This window comes from Haliotis asinina, chromosome 15 (genome assembly GCF_037392515.1).
Source record: "Haliotis asinina isolate JCU_RB_2024 chromosome 15, JCU_Hal_asi_v2, whole genome shotgun sequence".
NCBI classification, from domain to species: domain Eukaryota; kingdom Metazoa; phylum Mollusca; class Gastropoda; order Lepetellida; family Haliotidae; genus Haliotis; species Haliotis asinina.
In genome coordinates this window covers 40,632,415-40,656,762 of record NC_090294.1, presented here as the reverse complement: position 1 = coordinate 40,656,762, position 24,348 = coordinate 40,632,415, and the positions used below count along the sequence as shown (strand labels likewise).

Genomic DNA, 24,348 nt, shown 5'->3' with positions numbered 1-24,348 from the left:
ACTCACTCACTCAATAAGTGTACACCTGACAGTGGTCAGATTTGCTGACGTATTTGATACATGCCCATGATGCCAATCACTGGGCTATCTGGTCCAGACTCGATTATTTACAGACCTCCGCCATATAGCTGGAATATTGCTGAGTGGGGCGTAAAACTAAACTCACTCACTCAATAAGTGTACACCTGACAGTGGTCAGATTTGCTGACGTATTTGATACATGCCCATGATGCCAATCACTGGGCTATCTGGTCCAGACTCGATTATTTACAGACCTCCGCCATATAGCTGGAATATTGCTGAGTGGGGCGTAAAACTAAACTCACTCATTCAATAAGTGTACACCTGACAGTGGTCAGATTTGCTGACGTATTTGATACATGCCCATGATGCCAATCACTGGGATATCTGGTCCAGACTCGATTATTTACAGACCTCCGCCATATAGCTGGAATATTGCGGAATGGGGCGTAAAACTAAACTCACTCACTCAATAAGTGTACACCTGACAGTGGTCAGATTTGCTGACGTATTTGATACATGCCCATGATGCCAATCACTGGGCTATCTGGTCCAGACTCGATTATTTACAGACCTCCGCCATATAGCTGGAATATTGCTGAGTGGGGCGTAAAACTAAACTCACTCACTCAATAAGTGTACACCTGACAGTGGTCAGATTTGCTGACGTATTTGATACATGCCCATGATGCCAATCACTGGGCTATCTGGTCCAGACTCGATTATTTACAGACCTCCGCCATATAGCTGGAATATTGCTGAGTGGGGCGTAAAACTAAACTCACTCACTCAATAAGTGTACACCTGACAGTGGTCAGATTTGCTGACGTATTTGATACATGCCCATGATGCCAATCACTGGGTATCTGGTCCAGACTCGATTATTTACAGACCTCCGCCATATAGCTGGAATATTGCTGAGTGGGACGTAAAACTAAACTCACTCACTCAATAAGTGTACACCTGACAGTGGTCAGATTTGCTGACGTATTTGATACATGCCCATGATGCCAATCACTGGGCTATCTGGTCCAGACTCGATTATTTACAGACCTCCGCCATATAGCTGGAATATTGCTGAGTGGGGCGTAAAACTAAACTCACTCACTCAATAAGTGTACACCTGACAGTGGTCAGATTTGCTGACGTATTTGATACATGCCCATGATGCCAATCACTGGGCTATCTGGTCCAGACTCGATTATTTACAGACCTCCGCCATATAGCTGGAATATTGCTGAGTGGGGCGTAAAACTAAACTCACTCACTCAATAAGTGTACACCTGACAGTGGTCAGATTTGCTGACGTATATGATACATGCCCATGATGCCAATCACTGGGCTATCTGGTCCAGACTCGATTATTTACAGACCTCCGCCATATAGCTGGAATATTGCTGAGTGGGGCGTAAAACTAAACTCACTCACTCAATAAGTGTACACCTGACAGTGGTCAGATTTGCTGACGTATTTGATACATGCCCATGATGCCAATCACTGGGCTATCTGGTCCAGAATCGATTATTTACAGACCTCCGCCATATAGCTGGAATATTGCTGAGTGGGGCGTAAAACTAAACTCACTCACTCAATAAGTGTAAACCTGACAGTGGTCACATTTGCTGACGTATTTGATACATGCCCATGATGCCAATCACTGGGCTATCTGGTCCAGACTCGATTATTTACAGACCTCCGCCATATAGCTGGAATATTGCTGAGTGGGGCGTAAAACTAAACTCACTCACTCAATAAGTGTACACCTGACAGTGGTCAGATTTGCTGACGTATTTGATACATGCCCATGATGCCAATCACTGGGCTATCTGGTCCAGACTCGATTATTTACAGACCTCCGCCATATAGCTGGAATATTGCTGAGTGGGGCGTAAAACTAAACTCACTCACTCAATAAGTGTACACCTGACAGTGGTCAGATTTGCTGACGTATTTGATACATGCCCATGATGCCAATCACTGGGCTGTCTGGTCCAGAATCGATTATTTACAGACCTCCGCCATATAGCTGGAATATTGCTGAGTGGGGCGTAAAACTAAACTCACTCACTCAATGAGTGTACACCTGACAGTGGTCAGATTTGCTGACGTATATGATACATGCCCATGATGCCAATCACTGGGCTATCTGGTATAGACTCGATTATTTACAGACCTCCGCCATATAGCTGGAATATTGCTGAGTGGGGCGTAAAACTAAACTCACTCACTCAATAAGTGTACACCTGACAGTGGTCAGATTTGCTGACGTATTTGATACATGCCCATGATGCCAGTCACTGGGCTATCTGGTCCAGACTCGATTATTTACAGACCTCCGCCATATAGCTGGAATATTGCTGAGTGGGGCGTAAAACTAAACTCACTCACTCAATAAGTGTACACCTGACAGTGGTCAGATTTGCTGACGTATTTGATACATGCCCATGATGCCAATCACTGGGCTGTCTGGTCCAGACTCGATTATTTACAGACCTCCGCCATATAGCTGGAATATTGCTGAGTGGGGCGTAAAACTAAACTCACTCACTCAATAAGTGTACACCTGACAGTGGTCAGATTTGCTGACGTATATGATACATGCCCATGATGCCAATCACTGGGCTATCTGGTCCAGACTCGATTATTTACAGACCTCCGCCATATAGCTGGAATATTGCTGAGTGGGGCGTAAAACTAAACTCACTCACTCAATAAGTGTACACCTGACAGTGGTCAGATTTGCTGACGTATTTGATACATGCCCATGATGCCAATCACTGGGCTATCTGGTCCAGACTCGATTATTTACAGACCTCCGCCATATAGCTGGAATATTGCTGAGTGGGGCGTAAAACTAAACTCACTCACTCAATAAGTGTACACCTGACAGTGGTCAGATTTGCTGACGTATTTGATACATGCCCATGATGCCAATCACTGGGCTATCTGGTCCAGACTCGATTATTTACAGACCTCCGCCATATAGCTGGAATATTGCTGAGTGGGACGTAAAACTAAACTCACTCACTCAATAAGTGTACACCTGACAGTGGTCAGATTTGCTGACGTATTTGATACATGCCCATGATGCCAATCACTGGGCTATCTGGTCCAGACTCGATTATTTACAGACCTCCGCCATATAGCTGGAATATTGCTGAGTGGGGCGTAAAACTAAACTCACTCACTCAATAAGTGTACACCTGACAGTGGTCAGATTTGCTGACGTATTTGATACATGCCCATGATGCCAATCACTGGGCTATCTGGTCCAGACTCGATTATTTACAGACCTCCGCCATATAGCTGGAATATTGCTGAGTGGGGCGTAAAACTAAACTCACTCACTCAATAAGTGTACACCTGACAGTGGTCAGATTTGCTGACGTATATGATACATGCCCATGATGCCAATCACTGGGCTATCTGGTCCAGACTCGATTATTTACAGACCTCCGCCATATAGCTGGAATATTGCTGAGTGGGGCGTAAAACTAAACTCACTCACTCAATAAGTGTACACCTGACAGTGGTCAGATTTGCTGACGTATTTGATACATGCCCATGATGCCAATCACTGGGCTATCTGGTCCAGAATCGATTATTTACAGACCTCCGCCATATAGCTGGAATATTGCTGAGTGGGGCGTAAAACTAAACTCACTCACTCAATAAGTGTAAACCTGACAGTGGTCACATTTGCTGACGTATTTGATACATGCCCATGATGCCAATCACTGGGCTATCTGGTCCAGACTCGATTATTTACAGACCTCCGCCATATAGCTGGAATATTGCTGAGTGGGGCGTAAAACTAAACTCACTCACTCAATAAGTGTACACCTGACAGTGGTCAGATTTGCTGACGTATTTGATACATGCCCATGATGCCAATCACTGGGCTATCTGGTCCAGACTCGATTATTTACAGACCTCCGCCATATAGCTGGAATATTGCTGAGTGGGGCGTAAAACTAAACTCACTCACTCAATAAGTGTACACCTGACAGTGGTCAGATTTGCTGACGTATTTGATACATGCCCATGATGCCAATCACTGGGCTGTCTGGTCCAGACTCGATTATTTACAGACCTCCGCCATATAGCTGGAATATTGCTGAGTGGGGCGTAAAACTAAACTCACTCACTCAATAAGTGTACACCTGACAGTGGTCAGATTTGCTGACGTATATGATACATGCCCATGATGCCAATCACTGGGCTATCTGGTCCAGACTCGATTATTTACAGACCTCCGCCATATAGCTGGAATATTGCTGAGTGGGGCGTAAAACTAAACTCACTCACTCAATAAGTGTACACCTGACAGTGGTCAGATTTGCTGACGTATTTGATACATGCCCATGATGCCAATCACTGGGCTATCTGGTCCAGACTCGATTATTTACAGACCTCCGCCATATAGCTGGAATATTGCTGAGTGGGGCGTAAAACTAAACTCACTCACTCAATAAGTGTACACCTGACAGTGGTCAGATTTGCTGACGTATTTGATACATGCCCATGATGCCAATCACTGGGCTATCTGGTCCAGACTCGATTATTTACAGACCTCCGCCATATAGCTGGAATATTGCTGAGTGGGACGTAAAACTAAACTCACTCACTCAATAAGTGTACACCTGACAGTGGTCAGATTTGCTGACGTATTTGATACATGCCCATGATGCCAATCACTGGGCTATCTGGTCCAGACTCGATTATTTACAGACCTCCGCCATATAGCTGGAATATTGCTGAGTGGGGCGTAAAACTAAACTCACTCACTCAATAAGTGTACACCTGACAGTGGTCAGATTTGCTGACGTATTTGATACATGCCCATGATGCCAATCACTGGGCTATCTGGTCCAGACTCGATTATTTACAGACCTCCGCCATATAGCTGGAATATTGCTGAGTGGGGCGTAAAACTAAACTCACTCACTCAATAAGTGTACACCTGACAGTGGTCAGATTTGCTGACGTATATGATACATGCCCATGATGCCAATCACTGGGCTATCTGGTCCAGACTCGATTATTTACAGACCTCCGCCATATAGCTGGAATATTGCTGAGTGGGGCGTAAAACTAAACTCACTCACTCAATAAGTGTACACCTGACAGTGGTCAGATTTGCTGACGTATTTGATACATGCCCATGATGCCAATCACTGGGCTATCTGGTCCAGAATCGATTATTTACAGACCTCCGCCATATAGCTGGAATATTGCTGAGTGGGGCGTAAAACTAAACTCACTCACTCAATAAGTGTAAACCTGACAGTGGTCACATTTGCTGACGTATTTGATACATGCCCATGATGCCAATCACTGGGCTATCTGGTCCAGACTCGATTATTTACAGACCTCCGCCATATAGCTGGAATATTGCTGAGTGGGGCGTAAAACTAAACTCACTCACTCAATAAGTGTACACCTGACAGTGGTCAGATTTGCTGACGTATTTGATACATGCCCATGATGCCAATCACTGGGCTATCTGGTCCAGACTCGATTATTTACAGACCTCCGCCATATAGCTGGAATATTGCTGAGTGGGGCGTAAAACTAAACTCACTCACTCAATAAGTGTACACCTGACAGTGGTCAGATTTGCTGACGTATTTGATACATGCCCATGATGCCAATCACTGGGCTGTCTGGTCCAGAATCGATTATTTACAGACCTCCGCCATATAGCTGGAATATTGCTGAGTGGGGCGTAAAACTAAACTCACTCACTCAATGAGTGTACACCTGACAGTGGTCAGATTTGCTGACGTATATGATACATGCCCATGATGCCAATCACTGGGCTATCTGGTATAGACTCGATTATTTACAGACCTCCGCCATATAGCTGGAATATTGCTGAGTGGGGCGTAAAACTAAACTCACTCACTCAATAAGTGTACACCTGACAGTGGTCAGATTTGCTGACGTATTTGATACATGCCCATGATGCCAGTCACTGGGCTATCTGGTCCAGACTCGATTATTTACAGACCTCCGCCATATAGCTGGAATATTGCTGAGTGGGGCGTAAAACTAAACTCACTCACTCAATAAGTGTACACCTGACAGTGGTCAGATTTGCTGACGTATTTGATACATGCCCATGATGCCAATCACTGGGCTGTCTGGTCCAGACTCGATTATTTACAGACCTCCGCCATATAGCTGGAATATTGCTGAGTGGGGCGTAAAACTAAACTCACTCACTCAATAAGTGTACACCTGACAGTGGTCAGATTTGCTGACGTATATGATACATGCCCATGATGCCAATCACTGGGCTATCTGGTCCAGACTCGATTATTTACAGACCTCCGCCATATAGCTGGAATATTGCTGAGTGGGGCGTAAAACTAAACTCACTCACTCAATAAGTGTACACCTGACAGTGGTCAGATTTGCTGACGTATTTGATACATGCCCATGATGCCAATCACTGGGCTATCTGGTCCAGACTCGATTATTTACAGACCTCCGCCATATAGCTGGAATATTGCTGAGTGGGGCGTAAAACTAAACTCACTCACTCAATAAGTGTACACCTGACAGTGGTCAGATTTGCTGACGTATTTGATACATGCCCATGATGCCAATCACTGGGCTATCTGGTCCAGACTCGATTATTTACAGACCTCCGCCATATAGCTGGAATATTGCTGAGTGGGGCGTAAAACTAAACTCAATCACTCAATAAGTGTAAACCTGACAGTGGTCAGATTTGCTGACGTATTTGATACATGCCCATGATGCCAATCACTGGGCTATCTGGTCCAGACTCGATTATTTACAGACCTCCGCCATATAGCTGGAATATTGCTGAGTGGGGCGTAAAACTAAACTCACTCACTCAATAAGTGTACACCTGACAGTGGTCAGATTTGCTGACGTATTTGATACATGCCCATGATGCCAATCACTGGGCTATCTGGTCCAGACTCGATTATTTACAGACCTCCGCCATATAGCTGGAATATTGCTGAGTGGGGCGTAAAACTAAACTCACTCACTCAATAAGTGTACACCTGACAGTGGTCAGATTTGCTGACGTATTTGATACATGCCCATGATGCCAATCACTGGGCTATCTGGTCCAGACTCGATTATTTACAGACCTCCGCCATATAGCTGGAATATTGCTGAGTGGGGCGTAAAACTAAACTCACTCACTCAATAAGTGTACACCTGACAGTGGTCAGATTTGCTGACGTATTTGATACATGCCCATGATGCCAATCACTGGGCTATCTGGTCCAGACTCGATTATTTACAGACCTCCGCCATATAGCTGGAATATTGCTGAGTGGGGCGTAAAACTAAACTCACTCACTCAATAAGTGTACACCTGACAGTGGTCAGATTTGCTGACGTATTTGATACATGCCCATGATGCCAATCACTGGGCTGTCTGGTCCAGACTCGATTATTTACAGACCTCCGCCATATAGCTGGAATATTGCTGAGTGGGGCGTAAAACTAAACTCACTCACTCAATAAGTGTACACCTGACAGTGGTCAGATTTGCTGACGTATTTGATACATGCCCATGATGCCAATCACTGGGCTATCTGGTCCAGACTCGATTATTTACAGACCTCCGCCATATAGCTGGAATATTGCTGAGTGGGGCGTAAAACTAAACTCACTCACTCAATAAGTGTACACCTGACAGTGGTCAGATTTGCTGACGTATTTGATACATGCCCATGATGCCAATCACTGGGCTATCTGGTCCAGACTCGATTATTTACAGACCTCCGCCATATAGCTGGAATATTGCTGAGTGGGGCGTAAAACTAAACTCACTCACTCAATAAGTGTACACCTGACAGTATTTGATACATGCCCATGATGCCAATCACTGGGCTATCTGGTCCAGACTCGATTATTTACAGACCTCCGCCATATAGCTGGAATATTGCTGAGTGGGGCGTAAAACTAAACTCACTCACTCAATAAGTGTACACCTGACAGTGGTCAGATTTGCTGACGTATTTGATACATGCCCATGATGCCAATCACTGGGCTATCTGGTCCAGACTCGATTATTTACAGACCTCCGCCATATAGCTGGAATATTGCTGAGTGGGGCGTAAAACTAAACTCACTCACTCAATAAGTGTACACCTGACAGTGGTCAGATTTGCTGACGTATATGATACATGCCCATGATGCCAATCACTGGGCTGTCTGGTCCAGACTCGATTATTTACAGACCTCCGCCATATAGCTGGAATATTGCTGAGTGGGGCGTAAAACTAAACTCACTCACTCAATAAGTGTACACCTGACAGTGGTCAGATTTGCTGACGTATATGATACATGCCCATGATGCCAATCACTGGGCTATCTGGTATAGACTCGATTATTTACAGACCTCCGCCATATAGCTGGAATATTGCTGAGTGGGGCGTAAAACTAAACTCACTCACTCAATAAGTGTACACCTGACAGTGGTCAGATTTGCTGACGTATTTGATACATGCCCATGATGCCAATCACTGGGCTATCTGGTCCAGACTCGATTATTTACAGACCTCCGCCATATAGCTGGAATATTGCTGAGTGGGGCGTAAAACTAAACTCACTCACTCAATAAGTGTACACCTGACAGTGGTCAGATTTGCTGACGTATATGATACATGCCCATGATGCCAATCACTGGGCTATCTGGTCCAGACTCGATTATTTACAGACCTCCGCCATATAGCTGGAATATTGCTGAGTGGGGCGTAAAACTAAACTCACTCACTCAATAAGTGTACACCTGACAGTGGTCAGATTTGCTGACGTATTTGATACATGCCCATGATGCCAATCACTGGGCTATCTGGTCCAGACTCGATTATTTACAGACCTCCGCCATATAGCTGGAATATTGCTGAGTGGGGCGTAAAACTAAACTCACTCATTCAATAAGTGTACACCTGACAGTGGTCAGATTTGCTGACGTATTTGATACATGCCCATGATGCCAATCACTGGGATATCTGGTCCAGACTCGATTATTTACAGACCTCCGCCATATAGCTGGAATATTGCTGAGTGGGACGTAAAACTAAACTCACTCACTCAATAAGTGTACACCTGACAGTGGTCAGATTTGCTGACGTATTTGATACATGCCCATGATGCCAATCACTGGGCTATCTGGTCCAGACTCGATTATTTACAGACCTCCGCCATATAGCTGGAATATTGCTGAGTGGGGCGTAAAACTAAACTCACTCACTCAATAAGTGTACACCTGACAGTGGTCAGATTTGCTGACGTATTTGATACATGCCCATGATGCCAATCACTGGGCTATCTGGTCCAGACTCGATTATTTACAGACCTCCGCCATATAGCTGGAATATTGCTGAGTGGGGCGTAAAACTAAACTCACTCACTCAATAAGTGTACACCTGACAGTGGTCAGATTTGCTGACGTATTTGATACATGCCCATGATGCCAATCACTGGGCTATCTGGTCCAGACTCGATTATTTACAGACCTCCGCCATATAGCTGGAATATTGCTGAGTGGGGCGTAAAACTAAACTCACTCACTCAATAAGTGTACACCTGACAGTGGTCAGATTTGCTGACGTATTTGATACATGCCCATGATGCCAATCACTGGGCTATCTGGTCCAGACTCGATTATTTACAGACCTCCGCCATATAGCTGGAATATTGCTGAGTGGGGCGTAAAACTAAACTCACTCACTCAATAAGTGTACACCTGACAGTGGTCAGATTTGCTGACGTATTTGATACATGCCCATGATGCCAATCACTGGGCTATCTGGTCCAGACTCGATTATTTACAGACCTCCGCCATATAGCTGGAATATTGCTGAGTGGGACGTAAAACTAAACTCACTCACTCAATAAGTGTACACCTGACAGTGGTCAGATTTGCTGACGTATTTGATACATGCCCATGATGCCAATCACTGGGCTATCTGGTCCAGACTCGATTATTTACAGACCTCCGCCATATAGCTGGAATATTGCTGAGTGGGGCGTAAAACTAAACTCACTCACTCAATAAGTGTACACCTGACAGTGGTCAGATTTGCTGACGTATTTGATACATGCCCATGATGCCAATCACTGGGCTATCTGGTCCAGACTCGATTATTTACAGACCTCCGCCATATAGCTGGAATATTGCTGAGTGGGGCGTAAAACTAAACTCACTCACTCAATAAGTGTACACCTGACAGTGGTCAGATTTGCTGACGTATATGATACATGCCCATGATGCCAATCACTGGGCTATCTGGTCCAGACTCGATTATTTACAGACCTCCGCCATATAGCTGGAATATTGCTGAGTGGGGCGTAAAACTAAACTCACTCACTCAATAAGTGTACACCTGACAGTGGTCAGATTTGCTGACGTATTTGATACATGCCCATGATGCCAATCACTGGGCTATCTGGTCCAGAATCGATTATTTACAGACCTCCGCCATATAGCTGGAATATTGCTGAGTGGGGCGTAAAACTAAACTCACTCACTCAATAAGTGTAAACCTGACAGTGGTCAGATTTGCTGACGTATTTGATACATGCCCATGATGCCAATCACTGGGCTATCTGGTCCAGACTCGATTATTTACAGACCTCCGCCATATAGCTGGAATATTGCTGAGTGGGGCGTAAAACTAAACTCACTCACTCAATAAGTGTACACCTGACAGTGGTCAGATTTGCTGACGTATTTGATACATGCCCATGATGCCAATCACTGGGCTATCTGGTCCAGACTCGATTATTTACAGACCTCCGCCATATAGCTGGAATATTGCTGAGTGGGGCGTAAAACTAAACTCACTCACTCAATAAGTGTACACCTGACAGTGGTCAGATTTGATGACCTATTTGATACATGCCCATGATGCCAATCACTGGGCTGTCTGGTCCAGAATCGATTATTTACAGACCTCCGCCATATAGCTGGAATATTGCTGAGTGGGGCGTAAAACTAAACTCACTCACTCAATAAGTGTACACCTGACAGTGGTCAGATTTGCTGACGTATATGATACATGCCCATGATGCCAATCACTGGGCTATCTGGTATAGACTCGATTATTTACAGACCTCCGCCATATAGCTGGAATATTGCTGAGTGGGGCGTAAAACTAAACTCACTCACTCAATAAGTGTACACCTGACAGTGGTCAGATTTGCTGACGTATTTGATACATGCCCATGATGCCAGTCACTGGGCTATCTGGTCCAGACTCGATTATTTACAGACCTCCGCCATATAGCTGGAATATTGCTGAGTGGGGCGTAAAACTAAACTCACTCACTCAATAAGTGTACACCTGACAGTGGTCAGATTTGCTGACGTATTTGATACATGCCCATGATGCCAATCACTGGGCTGTCTGGTCCAGACTCGATTATTTACAGACCTCCGCCATATAGCTGGAATATTGCTGAGTGGGGCGTAAAACTAAACTCACTCACTCAATAAGTGTACACCTGACAGTGGTCAGATTTGCTGACGTATATGATACATGCCCATGATGCCAATCACTGGGCTATCTGGTCCAGACTCGATTATTTACAGACCTCCGCCATATAGCTGGAATATTGCTGAGTGGGGCGTAAAACTAAACTCACTCACTCAATAAGTGTACACCTGACAGTGGTCAGATTTGCTGACGTATTTGATACATGCCCATGATGCCAATCACTGGGCTATCTGGTCCAGACTCGATTATTTACAGACCTCCGCCATATAGCTGGAATATTGCTGAGTGGGGCGTAAAACTAAACTCACTCACTCAATAAGTGTACACCTGACAGTGGTCAGATTTGCTGACGTATTTGATACATGCCCATGATGCCAATCACTGGGCTATCTGGTCCAGACTCGATTATTTACAGACCTCCGCCATATAGCTGGAATATTGCTGAGTGGGGCGTAAAACTAAACTCAATCACTCAATAAGTGTAAACCTGACAGTGGTCAGATTTGCTGACGTATTTGATACATGCCCATGATGCCAATCACTGGGCTATCTGGTCCAGACTCGATTATTTACAGACCTCCGCCATATAGCTGGAATATTGCTGAGTGGGGCGTAAAACTAAACTCACTCACTCAATAAGTGTACACCTGACAGTGGTCAGATTTGCTGACGTATTTGATACATGCCCATGATGCCAATCACTGGGCTATCTGGTCCAGACTCGATTATTTACAGACCTCCGCCATATAGCTGGAATATTGCTGAGTGGGGCGTAAAACTAAACTCACTCACTCAATAAGTGTACACCTGACAGTGGTCAGATTTGCTGACGTATTTGATACATGCCCATGATGCCAATCACTGGGCTATCTGGTCCAGACTCGATTATTTACAGACCTCCGCCATATAGCTGGAATATTGCTGAGTGGGGCGTAAAACTAAACTCACTCACTCAATAAGTGTAAACCTGACAGTGGTCAGATTTGCTGACGTATTTGATACATGCCCATGATGCCAATCACTGGGCTATCTGGTCCAGACTCGATTATTTACAGACCTCCGCCATATAGCTGGAATATTGCTGAGTGGGGCGTAAAACTAAACTCACTCACTCAATAAGTGTACACCTGACAGTGGTCAGATTTGCTGACGTATTTGATACATGCCCATGATGCCAATCACTGGGCTATCTGGTCCAGACTCGATTATTTACAGACCTCCGCCATATAGCTGGAATATTGCTGAGTGGGGCGTAAAACTAAACTCACTCACTCAATAAGTGTAAACCTGACAGTGGTCAGATTTGCTGACGTATTTGATACATGCCCATGATGCCAATCACTGGGCTATCTGGTCCAGACTCGATTATTTACAGACCTCCGCCATATAGCTGGAATATTGCTGAGTGGGGCGTAAAACTAAACTCACTCACTCAATAAGTGTACACCTGACAGTGGTCAGATTTGCTGACGTATTTGATACATGCCCATGATGCCAATCACTGGGCTATCTGGTCCAGACTCGATTATTTACAGACCTCCGCCATATAGCTGGAATATTGCTGAGTGGGGCGTAAAACTAAACTCACTCACTCAATAAGTGTACACCTGACAGTGGTCAGATTTGCTGACGTATATGATACATGCCCATGATGCCAATCACTGGGCTATCTGGTCCAGACTCGATTATTTACAGACCTCCGCCATATAGCTGGAATATTGCTGAGTGGGGCGTAAAACTAAACTCACTCACTCAATAAGTGTACACCTGACAGTGGTCAGATTTGCTGACGTATTTGATACATGCCCATGATGCCAATCACTTCATTCTGACAAAATCTAAACCCCTTGTAACCAATTCCTAAAGATTTATATGGCTATACGTTTTTGTGGCATTCTTAAGAATCTTATGAATAGTGTAAGCATTCTGGCATTTCGTCTCATATTTATGATATTCTACGTATGGTGCTCGTGCATGCAATATAGATGAGCACGGGAGTGTGAACAAATAGGGAGCCGGGGTTCGTCTTCTACCTGGGACGAGTAACAATGACATCTGTAAATGTTTGATATGCTCCAGAGAAGTGATCAGGCATTTTAGTTTTTGAATTCAAAGCAGAGTTGATATCATTTTCCAAATGCTATTGTTCAAGACTAGTGTATGTCATATTCTGTGAGAATGAAGAATTCGGTTTGAAATCGATGCTCCTGTAGGCCATTAACGACTCTGTGCTGCGTTTAGGAGAACTGCTCTTGTGTTTGAAAAGTGAGCGACTGGGTGGTTGAGTGAGTGAGTGAGTGAGTAATTATATTTTACCCAATCCCGATTCGGCATGGGGAATGATAATGTGGCTAATTAGTCAGCATCGTAGATATAAATATAAATATACGTACATATGTAGACTACATCGTAGATGTACGGGGCTATGCAGTCTAAGTAAACTTACTCTCGGCACTTTTCGTTACACTCCACTACTGAGTCTAACAAAACCAAGCAGGAGGTCGCGTTAGATAACCCATGAGATTGACCAATCAGAACACAAATTATCAAATCGCGAAAGTGGACATTGGCATATACCTTTTGAACTTTCACCTCGGAAAGCTTTGTACCCGAACGATTCCGAATGTTATTTTCCATACGATCGCTACCGGGTAATGCACGTGGAGCACGCTACAATACTGCCAACAGTGAGAAAATAGTCGCTGAAAATAGCGTTTCTGTCAGCATTCAAGGATGTCAGCTTGCGGAAATATTAGCTATAAAGGTAACCATGTCATCGGAAAGCCCTAAGTATATACTACAGGTCACATGCCTGTGTTTTATGCGGAGTTTCGTTTATTGAGGGATCTGTGTCAGTGACTAGCGATTTGTGAGTCCCGCCAAACCCTAAACAGTAGCCGTTGTTTGATTGGTTAAATCCGTCCGTCCTTCTCGCGTTTGACTGGACGGTCATAGGTCGCTCAAAGGTTACCTGACGCGACCTCCTACTAGGTTTTGTTAGACTCAGTATTGGAGTGTAACGAAAAGTACTGAGACTAAGTTTACTTAGACTGGTGACCATGTTGACTATATCGTAGACATACGTGAGTGTAAGAAACGTCGTCAACATACATGCTTACGCAGGCAACACCATGGATATAGGTGGCTGTATAAGCACAGGCAAACTGTAGCGCAAGTGGGGTTGCGCAGCGTAGAGAATATGACCAGTCTTCACATATGCGAGCGAAACGAGCAAAGGTTGGCAACACACTTTTCCCTCGATTCGGTTCAAAAAGTATTTTTCGCGTCAAAATAAAATGTCGCCACCATCAAAGGTACACTCCAATTTCCTCACTAGGCTCTGATCGCCGATTCCCAACCCCATATTTAATAATTACTCACATGAAATATGTTATATTCAACATTTTAAGCGCCACTCGTGCTATTCAGTTCGTTCTTCGCCTCCATCACCCCTGCCAGCTTGCATATATGAAGACTGGTCATTTTCTCTACGCTGCGCTACCACATTTGCGCTACAGTTTGCCTGTGGCATAAGGTACATTGTAGGCACACCTTGGTGTATCGTCCAATCACCAGTCTTCATCGAATCAATGTTCATGGGCCTATTCTTATATAACAAGACTTTTCAGTCATCTACAAGTGTTTCTGTTTACCTATGCGATGCACCAAAACGCAACATTTTGCAATTCTCCAAGGGATAATTGCCGAAACACACACGAGTATTTATGCTTAGTGGCTCAAAGTCATGGGAGTGTCCGACACGGCAACAGTGGACTCAAAGAAGACGCCTCGACATCTTGACACCACGTAAGTTCTTGTAGAGAAGAAGATAATCCGATTTCTAACTGGATGATGTTAACATTATAACATTATTAATGTTCTCCCACGAAATTTTAAAGAGTCTGTGAAATCAGTGAGTGAGTGCATCGATCTGTGCATTTGGGAACCGATGACATGTGTCAACCTGGTCAGCGAGCCTGACCAGCCGGTCCCGTTAGTCGCCTCTCACGACAAGCAGAGTTGCCGTTTGTGGCAAGCATGGGTTGCTGAAGATCTATTCTACCCCGGATCTTTACCGGTCCTCAGTGAAATGAGGACTGTCTGACTTCAGCAACGTCATGACCGTTGTCATCAACGTGATCAAGACCCATCTCCGAGATCTTTGACTGGTATTTACATATACCTTCTCTGTAGTCAACACACAGATTCCTATTACCCTATACGTATAGTCTACAGGTCGGGATACGCAAAGCGTTAAGCCCAAGATGTTTGAAAAGCATTCACAATGCGTAAGGCCTTTGACTTCCTATTACTGCTCATTCTCGAAAATACAATGCTAAGACATTTTAGGTAAAAATCCAACACTGGTCAAGACCTGTCGTGCGCTGGCTTTGTCTATTCAACATGACGGATTATTTCCAAGTATACTCGTGAAGATTCGTATTAAAATTTGGTGGAATCACGTGGTCAGGCTCGCAGACATGGTTGACACATGTCATCATATCCAATTGTATAGATCGGTACTCGTGATGTCAGTCAGTAGATTGTCTGGTCCAAACACTATTATTTACGGACCGCCGCCGTATGGTGGGAATATTATGCATCGGCGTTATATAACGAACAAGACATTGTATTTCCCAGTTTGGCCTGGTATAACTGATCAGCTAGATTAAGCCTGCAAAAAGTATCTTGAAACGTATGACAATGCACTTAGATCTCATAAGATTGTATTTTACTCTCGTTATGCGACTGAAACGTCGGTATGCTAACAGAAAAAACAACATCCGTGATTCATGGCATACTGTATTCATATTAAAATGTAAAAAATACATTTAATGGGAAAATACATAATGCACAGAGTACACAATCCTGCAGACAAATCCTCTAGTTTAAAGTCGTGATACATGTTAATGCATCAAGAACAATTTGAAATGTGGCGTGTTTCATATGAAACTCATGTACGATTTTTGTAGTGTGAATATCGCGCAGTGACTGTACAGTTATCAGGAAATAACAACAGCACATTCCTTAAGCGTACAAAACGCTTCATGAGTAATACCCATGCTGGCTGAAAATTCAATGTCCACGCGTCGTAATCAGGAATGGCGACAAATGACGTTGCGAAAATGTTTTGTAGCATACCTCTCTCGCCAAGAAACGTGTCTAGGATGAAATGGAAGACTCCTACGATAGGACCAGCAATGGCCCACGTTACAGGGTGCAGGTCAGAATTGTTCAAGCCAGACTATCTCAATGAACTGACACATTTTCGCAATTTTCACTATTACGCAACACGTCGTGACTCGTTCTCAACGTAAAGACGTTCAAGGTTACTAATATTCCTCTATATTTGACACTGGCATAGTTATCAAATGTAGCCTCACCAAAATTGTTAGTTTACATTATGAATCCGGTATAAGTTTCTGAAACCAAGTGATTTAAGGAGTCATTGTAAGGGAGTCTTCATTTGTTGACATATGAGCGAGTCTGGGAGACTTTAACACACTTGGAGCTGGAGATAAAGGTGTTGTTTCAATGGTTAATAACACCCAGGGTATATATACTCCATAGAAAGAGATGACGCTAATATTTTCCTTTTCCTTTTGTAAGAGCCATGCTGTCAGAAGTACATCTTGCATTCTCCCTTGTGTGACATGCTTAAAGAATGCTTAAAGAATAGGAATATTACCAGTAGTTGAATATATTTATTCATTAACACCCGCTATTCCCAAAATATATCACTTACCTATGTATACCTTTCAAACCTTTTGTTAATTGCAAGGGGGAATATCTTTTTTGCAATATTCGAGAGAGAACTACCTCTATAGGTGCAACAACATTAGAGACAGAGAAATAGCTGTCTAACCTGAAACATGTTAACATGATCAATGTACTACGGGTGGTCTCTGCCTACAAGAGTACCAAAAAGGGACAATTATCCACTCTTCATTTTCTTGTTTTTAGATTCCTCCACATGTTTCATTTTGAGCAACAGACTAGCTATTCTCGAAACGTTCGTAGCCTTACGAAGTTCTTAAGCCCATACTTAACACATTGGCTACGACCAAAGTTAAGAATTCTTAGGGCTACGAACGTTTCGCGAATAAGGGCCCTGATCATGTATTACGTGTCTGAGTTGCTGGTGTTCACGTCATTGGGCGGTCACTTTCTCAGATGGTGTCGTATTCGCCTGCCTGGTAGTAATATTCGTAAAGAGTTCTCTCACCTAAATGGCAAGATCCGTCGGAGGTATTGGAGTTTTCTCTTATCTTTCCTTCGTGTAAAATACTTTAATTACATTGGTCAGTGACGCTTTAACATGTTTCCATGTCACTCCTCCCAGGATGGTACACCTGGAAGAAAATGTTACCCGCTGCCACAGTAACCGCCTAACTCCGCCGAGATGCTCATTCAATAACAGTCGCATGGCGTCAAGTCTTAAATACGAATTCGAAAGCCATTCGATTAGCTGGTTTTTGTTTAGTGTGTATTTGTTGTTGTTTTTTGTGTTTTTGTGGGTTTTGGGGGTCTTTTTGTTTCCTTTTTGTTTTGTTTTTTTGTGTGTGTGTGTGTTTTTTTTGTTTTGTTTTTTTTGGGGGGGTTGTTGTTTTTGTTGTTGTTTGTTTGTTTTGTTTTGTTTTGTTGTGTGTGTGTGTGTTTACAAATTTATCATACCAACTTACACTACTTCATATATACTATGTTTAGGCACTGATTCGTTTGCACACCGAGTTTTTAAACATATGACCTATAGTCAATGGCGATATTCAGCATAAAATAAAGTGATATTTTCTAATTTATCTTGGCAGTATGATAAACACGTTGTATGCTTCTCCGTCGGATATTTTTTCTAGTAGTGTCATCGGTCAACTGCCGACTCGGGTGACACTGCTACAAAAAGTCATGCACCAGACTGCATTCTCCTCAAGAACAGCAGACGACTAATATAATATTATAATTTTAAGCCTCCTGAACATCCATTACTTTCTTGTGATTTCTCTGGACCCTGGTTGCTCTCATTTTTGTCTGCCCTATGCATACGGTCCATGAATGTGCGTGTTATTTAGGTGGAACCTGCTTGTGTTTCAGAATGGTATTGTGGATAATGGTTGTGGTCATCGGTCTCACAACGGATACAGACGCAAGTGTTTTTTACGGTCCCAGTAAGTATCATGGCACTTGATTAACACGATTCTCTTGTTCAGTTGGGTTACTCTTGGGATTTATTATAAGTATAAACTATTAACAGAGGATCCAGTGTACCATTAGTACCGTTGGCAGCAGTAATAGTCGTAATCGTACCAGTGAGTGAGTTTAGTTTCACGCCGCACTCAGCAATATTGCAGCCATATGGCGGCGGTCTGTAAATAATAGAGTCTGGACCAGACAATCCAGTGCCCAACAACATGAGCATCTATCTGTGCAATTGGGAACCGATGACATGTGTCAACCAAGTCAGCAAGTCTGACCACCCGATCCCATTAGTCGCCTCTTACGACAAGTATAGTCGCCTTTCATGGCAAGCATGAGTTGCTGAAGGCCTATTCTATCCCGGGACCTTCTCGGGTTAATAGTACCAGTGACAAGAGTAATAAAGTAAAAAACTGTTATTCGGCATTAGAAAACAAATTGTTTTCATTTATATCTACATTTCATGTAGTTAATGTATGAAATATCTGCTACAAAAGTACGGCCTAACTTACAGCCCCAGTGGTAAGGAGATAGGAAACAATAAATGGGACTGAGGAGGGCTATGTGCAGAAGTCCGAAGCGACTTATTTAGAACATACCGTGGTGGCTTTATGCAAATTACAAAGCGATGATGTATTTGAAAGTACACCTTTTAAGTACCAATTTTGAAATTAGACTGTGTTTCGCTATAAAAGATAGCTGGCGTAAAGAAAATTAACCTTAATACTGAAATTATTAAGGATGTAGCTACCATGGCGTATCACTAAAAGAAAAACCAACAGATAGGAGGGGTCGTCTCAAAAGCGAAAACCCAGGACGGGTGTTGAGGTCGGCCTAGGGGATTGATAAGATCATTCTTTAAGTAAGTTGAACTGGGGAAGTAAATGGCATGTATGACAGTATAGACATTATTTTCCAATCCTGTCGAACTACCGATAGTCATGGAACCCAGTAGAGACCTTTAGAGCGATGGTTGATTTAAGCTTTTCAAGGCGTTCATACTGCTTTACATATCCCAAGTAATTGGAATAATAGTGCCAGTAGCAGGAGTAATAGTATTAATAGTACCAGTGAGATGAGTAATAGTACCAGTGACAGGAGTAATAGTTCCAGTGACAGGAGTAATAAATTTAGTTCCAGTGGCTAGAGTAATAGTTCCAGTGACAGGAGTAATAAATTTAGTTCCAGTGGCTAGAGTAATAGTTCCAGTGACAGGAGTAATACCACAAATGGCAGGAGTAATAGTACCAGTGACAAGAGTAATAGTACCAGTGACAAGAGTAATAGTACCAGTGACAAGGGTAATAGTACCAGTGACAAGAGTAACAGTACCAGTGACAAGAGTAATAGTACCAGTGACAAGGGTAATAGTACCAGTGACAAGAGTAACAGTAGCAGAGTTATTTTTAACATGCACATATCAAGTATTTGAGGCTCCAAACATTTTAATAGTCTGCGTTTTGGAGGAAAATCTGTAAAGGCGGCATGCAACTAAACTCACTCACTCTTACGTTTCAGACCAGCAATATACCGGCTTCAACATACATCCGAACATCACGTACAACCTTGCAGAAAGTGGAGTGCCTGTGCCAAAAAGTAACAGACAACGGATCGTGTTGAAATATTGCCACCGTTCATTCTTCATCCTCTCTGCGAAGCACAACGTGAATCAAGGTAGCATCGAAGTGTCAATCAGTCCCTCCCTTATTTCAATAAGGGCGTGTCTCCATCCAGACACGTACGATCAGTGTAGCAAGAACGGCACTGTGCAAAAGAAAGGAACCTTCTTTGACTGTGCCAAGATGGCACCATTCTGGCTGACGTGGAACAACACCGGTCACGTGACACTTGGTTCCGGGAATGTTTTTGGCACAAATGTACTGCTGGAGCATCATGGGAATGTTGATTTTAAGGTGTACTACATCTTCTATGGCATTGACGGTGACGTCGATGGCACATATTGTTTTATCTTTGGTAAGTGGATTATGAGTACTCTCTTGAAAGATGAATCGTTTACAGAATGCTTTCCTTAAACTGTTTACCCGTGATGATCCGTGTTAGAATTGATCTTTATCCACTCATGCTTGCCGTGAGAGGCGGATCCAGCGTTCAGGCACGTTAACTTGGATGACGCATTTCATCGATGCTCATTGTGTTGATCATTGATTTGTCAGGTCAGTTCACAACAGCGTGCCTCTACTGGCTGTTAACAAATGACAAAAGCACGAAATAATTTGATACTATTCAGCAATTTAATTTATCTGACCACATGTCCACACATACACACATACATAATGTTTATTTGACGGCAAGGTTTGGAACTGTTTTGTGTCACGTCTTACAATCTTCACTGCAGCCTGACTTCATGAAATCTTAAAATGCGTTTACGCATATATGTCCCAAAAAGTATGTCTCACAGTCCCTAAAGGCGACTATGCTTGTCGTAAGAGGCGACTAACGGGATCGAGTGGTCAGGCTCGCTGCCTTGATTGACACATGTCATCGGTTCCCAGTTGCGCAGATCGATGTTCATGTTGTGGGTCACTGGATTGTCTGGTCCAGACTCGATTATTTACAGACCGCCGCCATATAGCTGGAATATTGCTGAGTGCGGTGTAAAACGAAACTCGGTGTGACGTTCGGACGCTTTAACCACTAAGCTCATCTGTTTTAACTATTACTGGACGTGTGGATAAGAAGTTTGTGTGGGAGATGGTATCAGAAGACCACCAGGGGATAACGAACGGGCAGATATTCAACTTCATGATCTTGTGTGCGTTGTTCAATAGTCATACGGAGTTATGCCCCTTGGCTTGCCAGGGTCGCAGATTCGCTAATGTCATAACAGTCTATCAACATTCTCTTGACCTTGACAACGTGTGTATGAATTTCCCAATAAATTCCTTTGACATGTGACCTAGCTACTGTGTAGCTTCCAACATTAACCTTTTTGAGAAATATTGATGAAAAGTGCTAAAAGCGCGGTAAACCTCTCTCACTTAGATCATTCCTTTAACAGATCTGCCGCCCCTCCTGGCGGGGTCCCTGACGCTGCAGGTGACAGAGGACGCCGAACCCGGGACTGTACTCCACACATTCACTCACTTGCGCCCAAAGAAGGTTTACGGGGACCAGTTCTTCAAACAAGGAGTTGATTCTTTGGTCGTCAACATCACTCAGACACAACTACTGCTGCAACGTCGTCTTGACTACGACTCGGGCAAAACGTCATATGCCTTTTACATGATGTATGTTTATATATGGTTAATAAGACATTATGCTTATAGGCAAATCCAGTAGTTTATGTTATCAGGTGTTCTGCTGTTTCCTTTGGAACAGTTCTTGGATGTAGACAGGTGATGATCCGGGTTAAAATACTAGTCTTCAGCAACCCATGCTTGTCGCAAGAGGCGACTAACGCGATCGGGTGGTCAAGCTGACTTGGTTGACACATGGCATCATTATGTTTATCACTGGATTGTCTGGTCCAGACTCGATTATTTACACACCGTCGCCATACAGCTGGAATACTGCTGAGTGCGGCAGTAAGCAACAATCAATCAATCTTGGATACTATCAATTAAATTTTAATACAAACTAGTCGGATACAAGCAAGAAACATCTATATCAGCTTTGAATAGATGTTACGGTTAAATAACTCATAAAACAAGAATGTTGATGAGTGTGGCGTTGTACACATGTATGTCGCAATGACTCGTTTACAACTTGAATGTGCGGATTGTTTCAGCTGTAAAAATGAGTCCGCTGGAGTGAACCTCACAGTCATCATCGACGTCATAGATGTACAAGACTACAAGCCAATCATTTACAAGCGTCAAGGGATAGCTCTCATTGAGGAACTACCACTCGGAAGTCCTGTTGGTCCCTGGTTCCTAGCGAATGACAGGGACAAGGGAGATGAGTTGATCTACAGCTTGTCCGGTGAGTACATCTAAAACATTAGAGATAAATTGATCTACAGCTTGTCTAACTGGTACTTTAAAAACAAGGGAGATAAATTGATCTACAGCTTGTCCGGTGAGTACATCTAAAACAAGGGAGATACATTGATCTACAGCATGTCTAACGGGTACTTTAAAAACAAGGGAGATAAATTGATCTACAGCTTGTCAGATGAGTACTTTTAAAACAAGGGAGATAAGTTGATCTACAGTTTGTCTTAAAGGCACATTGAATATAAGGCAGATAAGTTTATTCCCAGTTATCCATCTTGGTACTTTAAATACAAGGGAGATGAGTAGATCTACAGCTTGTCAGGTGGGTACTTTAGAAACAAGGGAGATAAGTTGATCTACAGCTTGTCAGGTGGGTACTTCAGAAACAAAGAAGACAAACTGAGTGAGTCGGTGAGTTTGGTTTGCACCGCTTTTAGCAATATTTCAGCAATATCACAACGTGGGCACCAGAAATGGAGATAAGTTGATCTACAATGTGTCTGTGTGATACTTTAAAAACAAGAGAGAGAAGTTGATATGCAGCTTGTCTGATGGATGTTTAAGAAAGGGAGACGGGTTGAGCCACAGATTCTTTACAACAAAAATAAGGGAGATAAGTTCATCATCGCTTTGTCTGGTAGGACGAGTCCCTCAACGGACGTCAAAATGTCAGATTACGTTACTGAAAAGCCACTATGACTCAACCGGTTGAGTCAATTTTAGGTCCAGATGCAGGTCTTTTCAACATCGATGAGAGCACGGGTCAGATGACCACGAAGGGCAGAATTGACCGGGAGAAGACGTCTTTGTTGACGGTCTCTTTAAAGATCAAGGACAAGGCTGGTCACGAGGCAACCACAGAGATGAAAGTGAACATCCTGAACGTCAATGACAATCAACCGTTATTCAAGAGTCATTTCCGAAGAATTCATCTTCCGATGAGTCACCGAGGTTGGTAACACTTGTCTGTATAATGTTGATATATACTTGGAATAAAAAGTTATGACCCAGCAGTACATTTTGCCAATATGTACTCACCGCCAAAAGAAACGCCAATAATGTGAAATGATTATATTGACAGTGAGGGAAAACATGGAATTTTTTCTGTTAACTTTGCTTTCTCAACGGTAACTCCAAAGAAAGCAATTAGTCTGTTTGTTTTCAACATGACATAAATATCCAGTCAGTCAGTATGGAAACCACATAATGCATGCTTTTATGTAATCTTCTTGAAAGGGAAACAAACGTTAACGTCAATAACGAGTGTGACCCCCATTGGCGTTAGCAACAGCTGTACATCTGCTCCCCTTCCTGTTGAAGAGTCGTCGGATGAACCTCCTGGGAATGTTGTTGCAAGTTGACTTGACGTACTCGATGTTGGTGAATATCTCTCTCTCTCTCTCTCTCTCTCTCTCTCTCTCTCTCTCTCTCTCTCTCTCTCTCTCTCTCTCTCTCTCTCTCTCTCTCTCTCTCTCTCTCTCTCTCTCTCTCTCTCTCTCTCTCTCTCTCTCTCTCTCTCTCTCTCTCTCTCTCCTGTCGCCCAGTTCAGTCGAGCACGTCCATTCGTGACGGCAGAAATGAAACAACGTATGGTCGACGGCAACGTCGACCAGTCTGTGTGAGACGGTCATGTACAGTGTTGTCGCTAATACGTCTGTTGTGTCTTCCTGTGGTGTTACGGG

At 43.4% G+C, this 24,348-nt stretch overlaps 1 protein-coding gene across 1 annotated transcript; it reads left to right on the top strand.

The window, feature by feature from the left end:
- The first annotated feature begins 14,176 nt into the window (after positions 1 to 14,176).
- On the top strand, positions 14,177 to 23,679 carry LOC137265613 (protocadherin-12-like). Its single transcript, XM_067801045.1, has 6 exons — positions 14,177 to 14,283; positions 18,609 to 18,682; positions 20,229 to 20,684; positions 21,730 to 21,958; positions 22,459 to 22,652; positions 23,390 to 23,679. Exons 2-6 carry the CDS (start codon positions 18,610 to 18,612, stop codon positions 23,623 to 23,625), a joined length of 1,188 nt encoding a protein of 395 aa, XP_067657146.1. The 5' UTR covers positions 14,177 to 14,283; position 18,609; the 3' UTR covers positions 23,626 to 23,679.
- Positions 23,680 to 24,348: the final 669 nt, after the last annotated feature.

What these genes read in the sequence shown, in the direction of transcription:
- LOC137265613 (XM_067801045.1), top strand. Translation starts at nt 18,610, where the DNA reads ATGGTATTGTGGATAATGGTTGTGGTCATCGGTCTCACAACGGATACA. An exon ending in AAGTGTTTTTTACGGTCCCA is followed by an intron (nt 18,683 to 20,228) that starts GTAAGTATCATG and finishes CTTACGTTTCAG; the next exon opens with ACCAGCAATATACCGGCTTC. An exon ending in CACATATTGTTTTATCTTTG is followed by an intron (nt 20,685 to 21,729) that starts GTAAGTGGATTA and finishes TTCCTTTAACAG; the next exon opens with ATCTGCCGCCCCTCCTGGCG.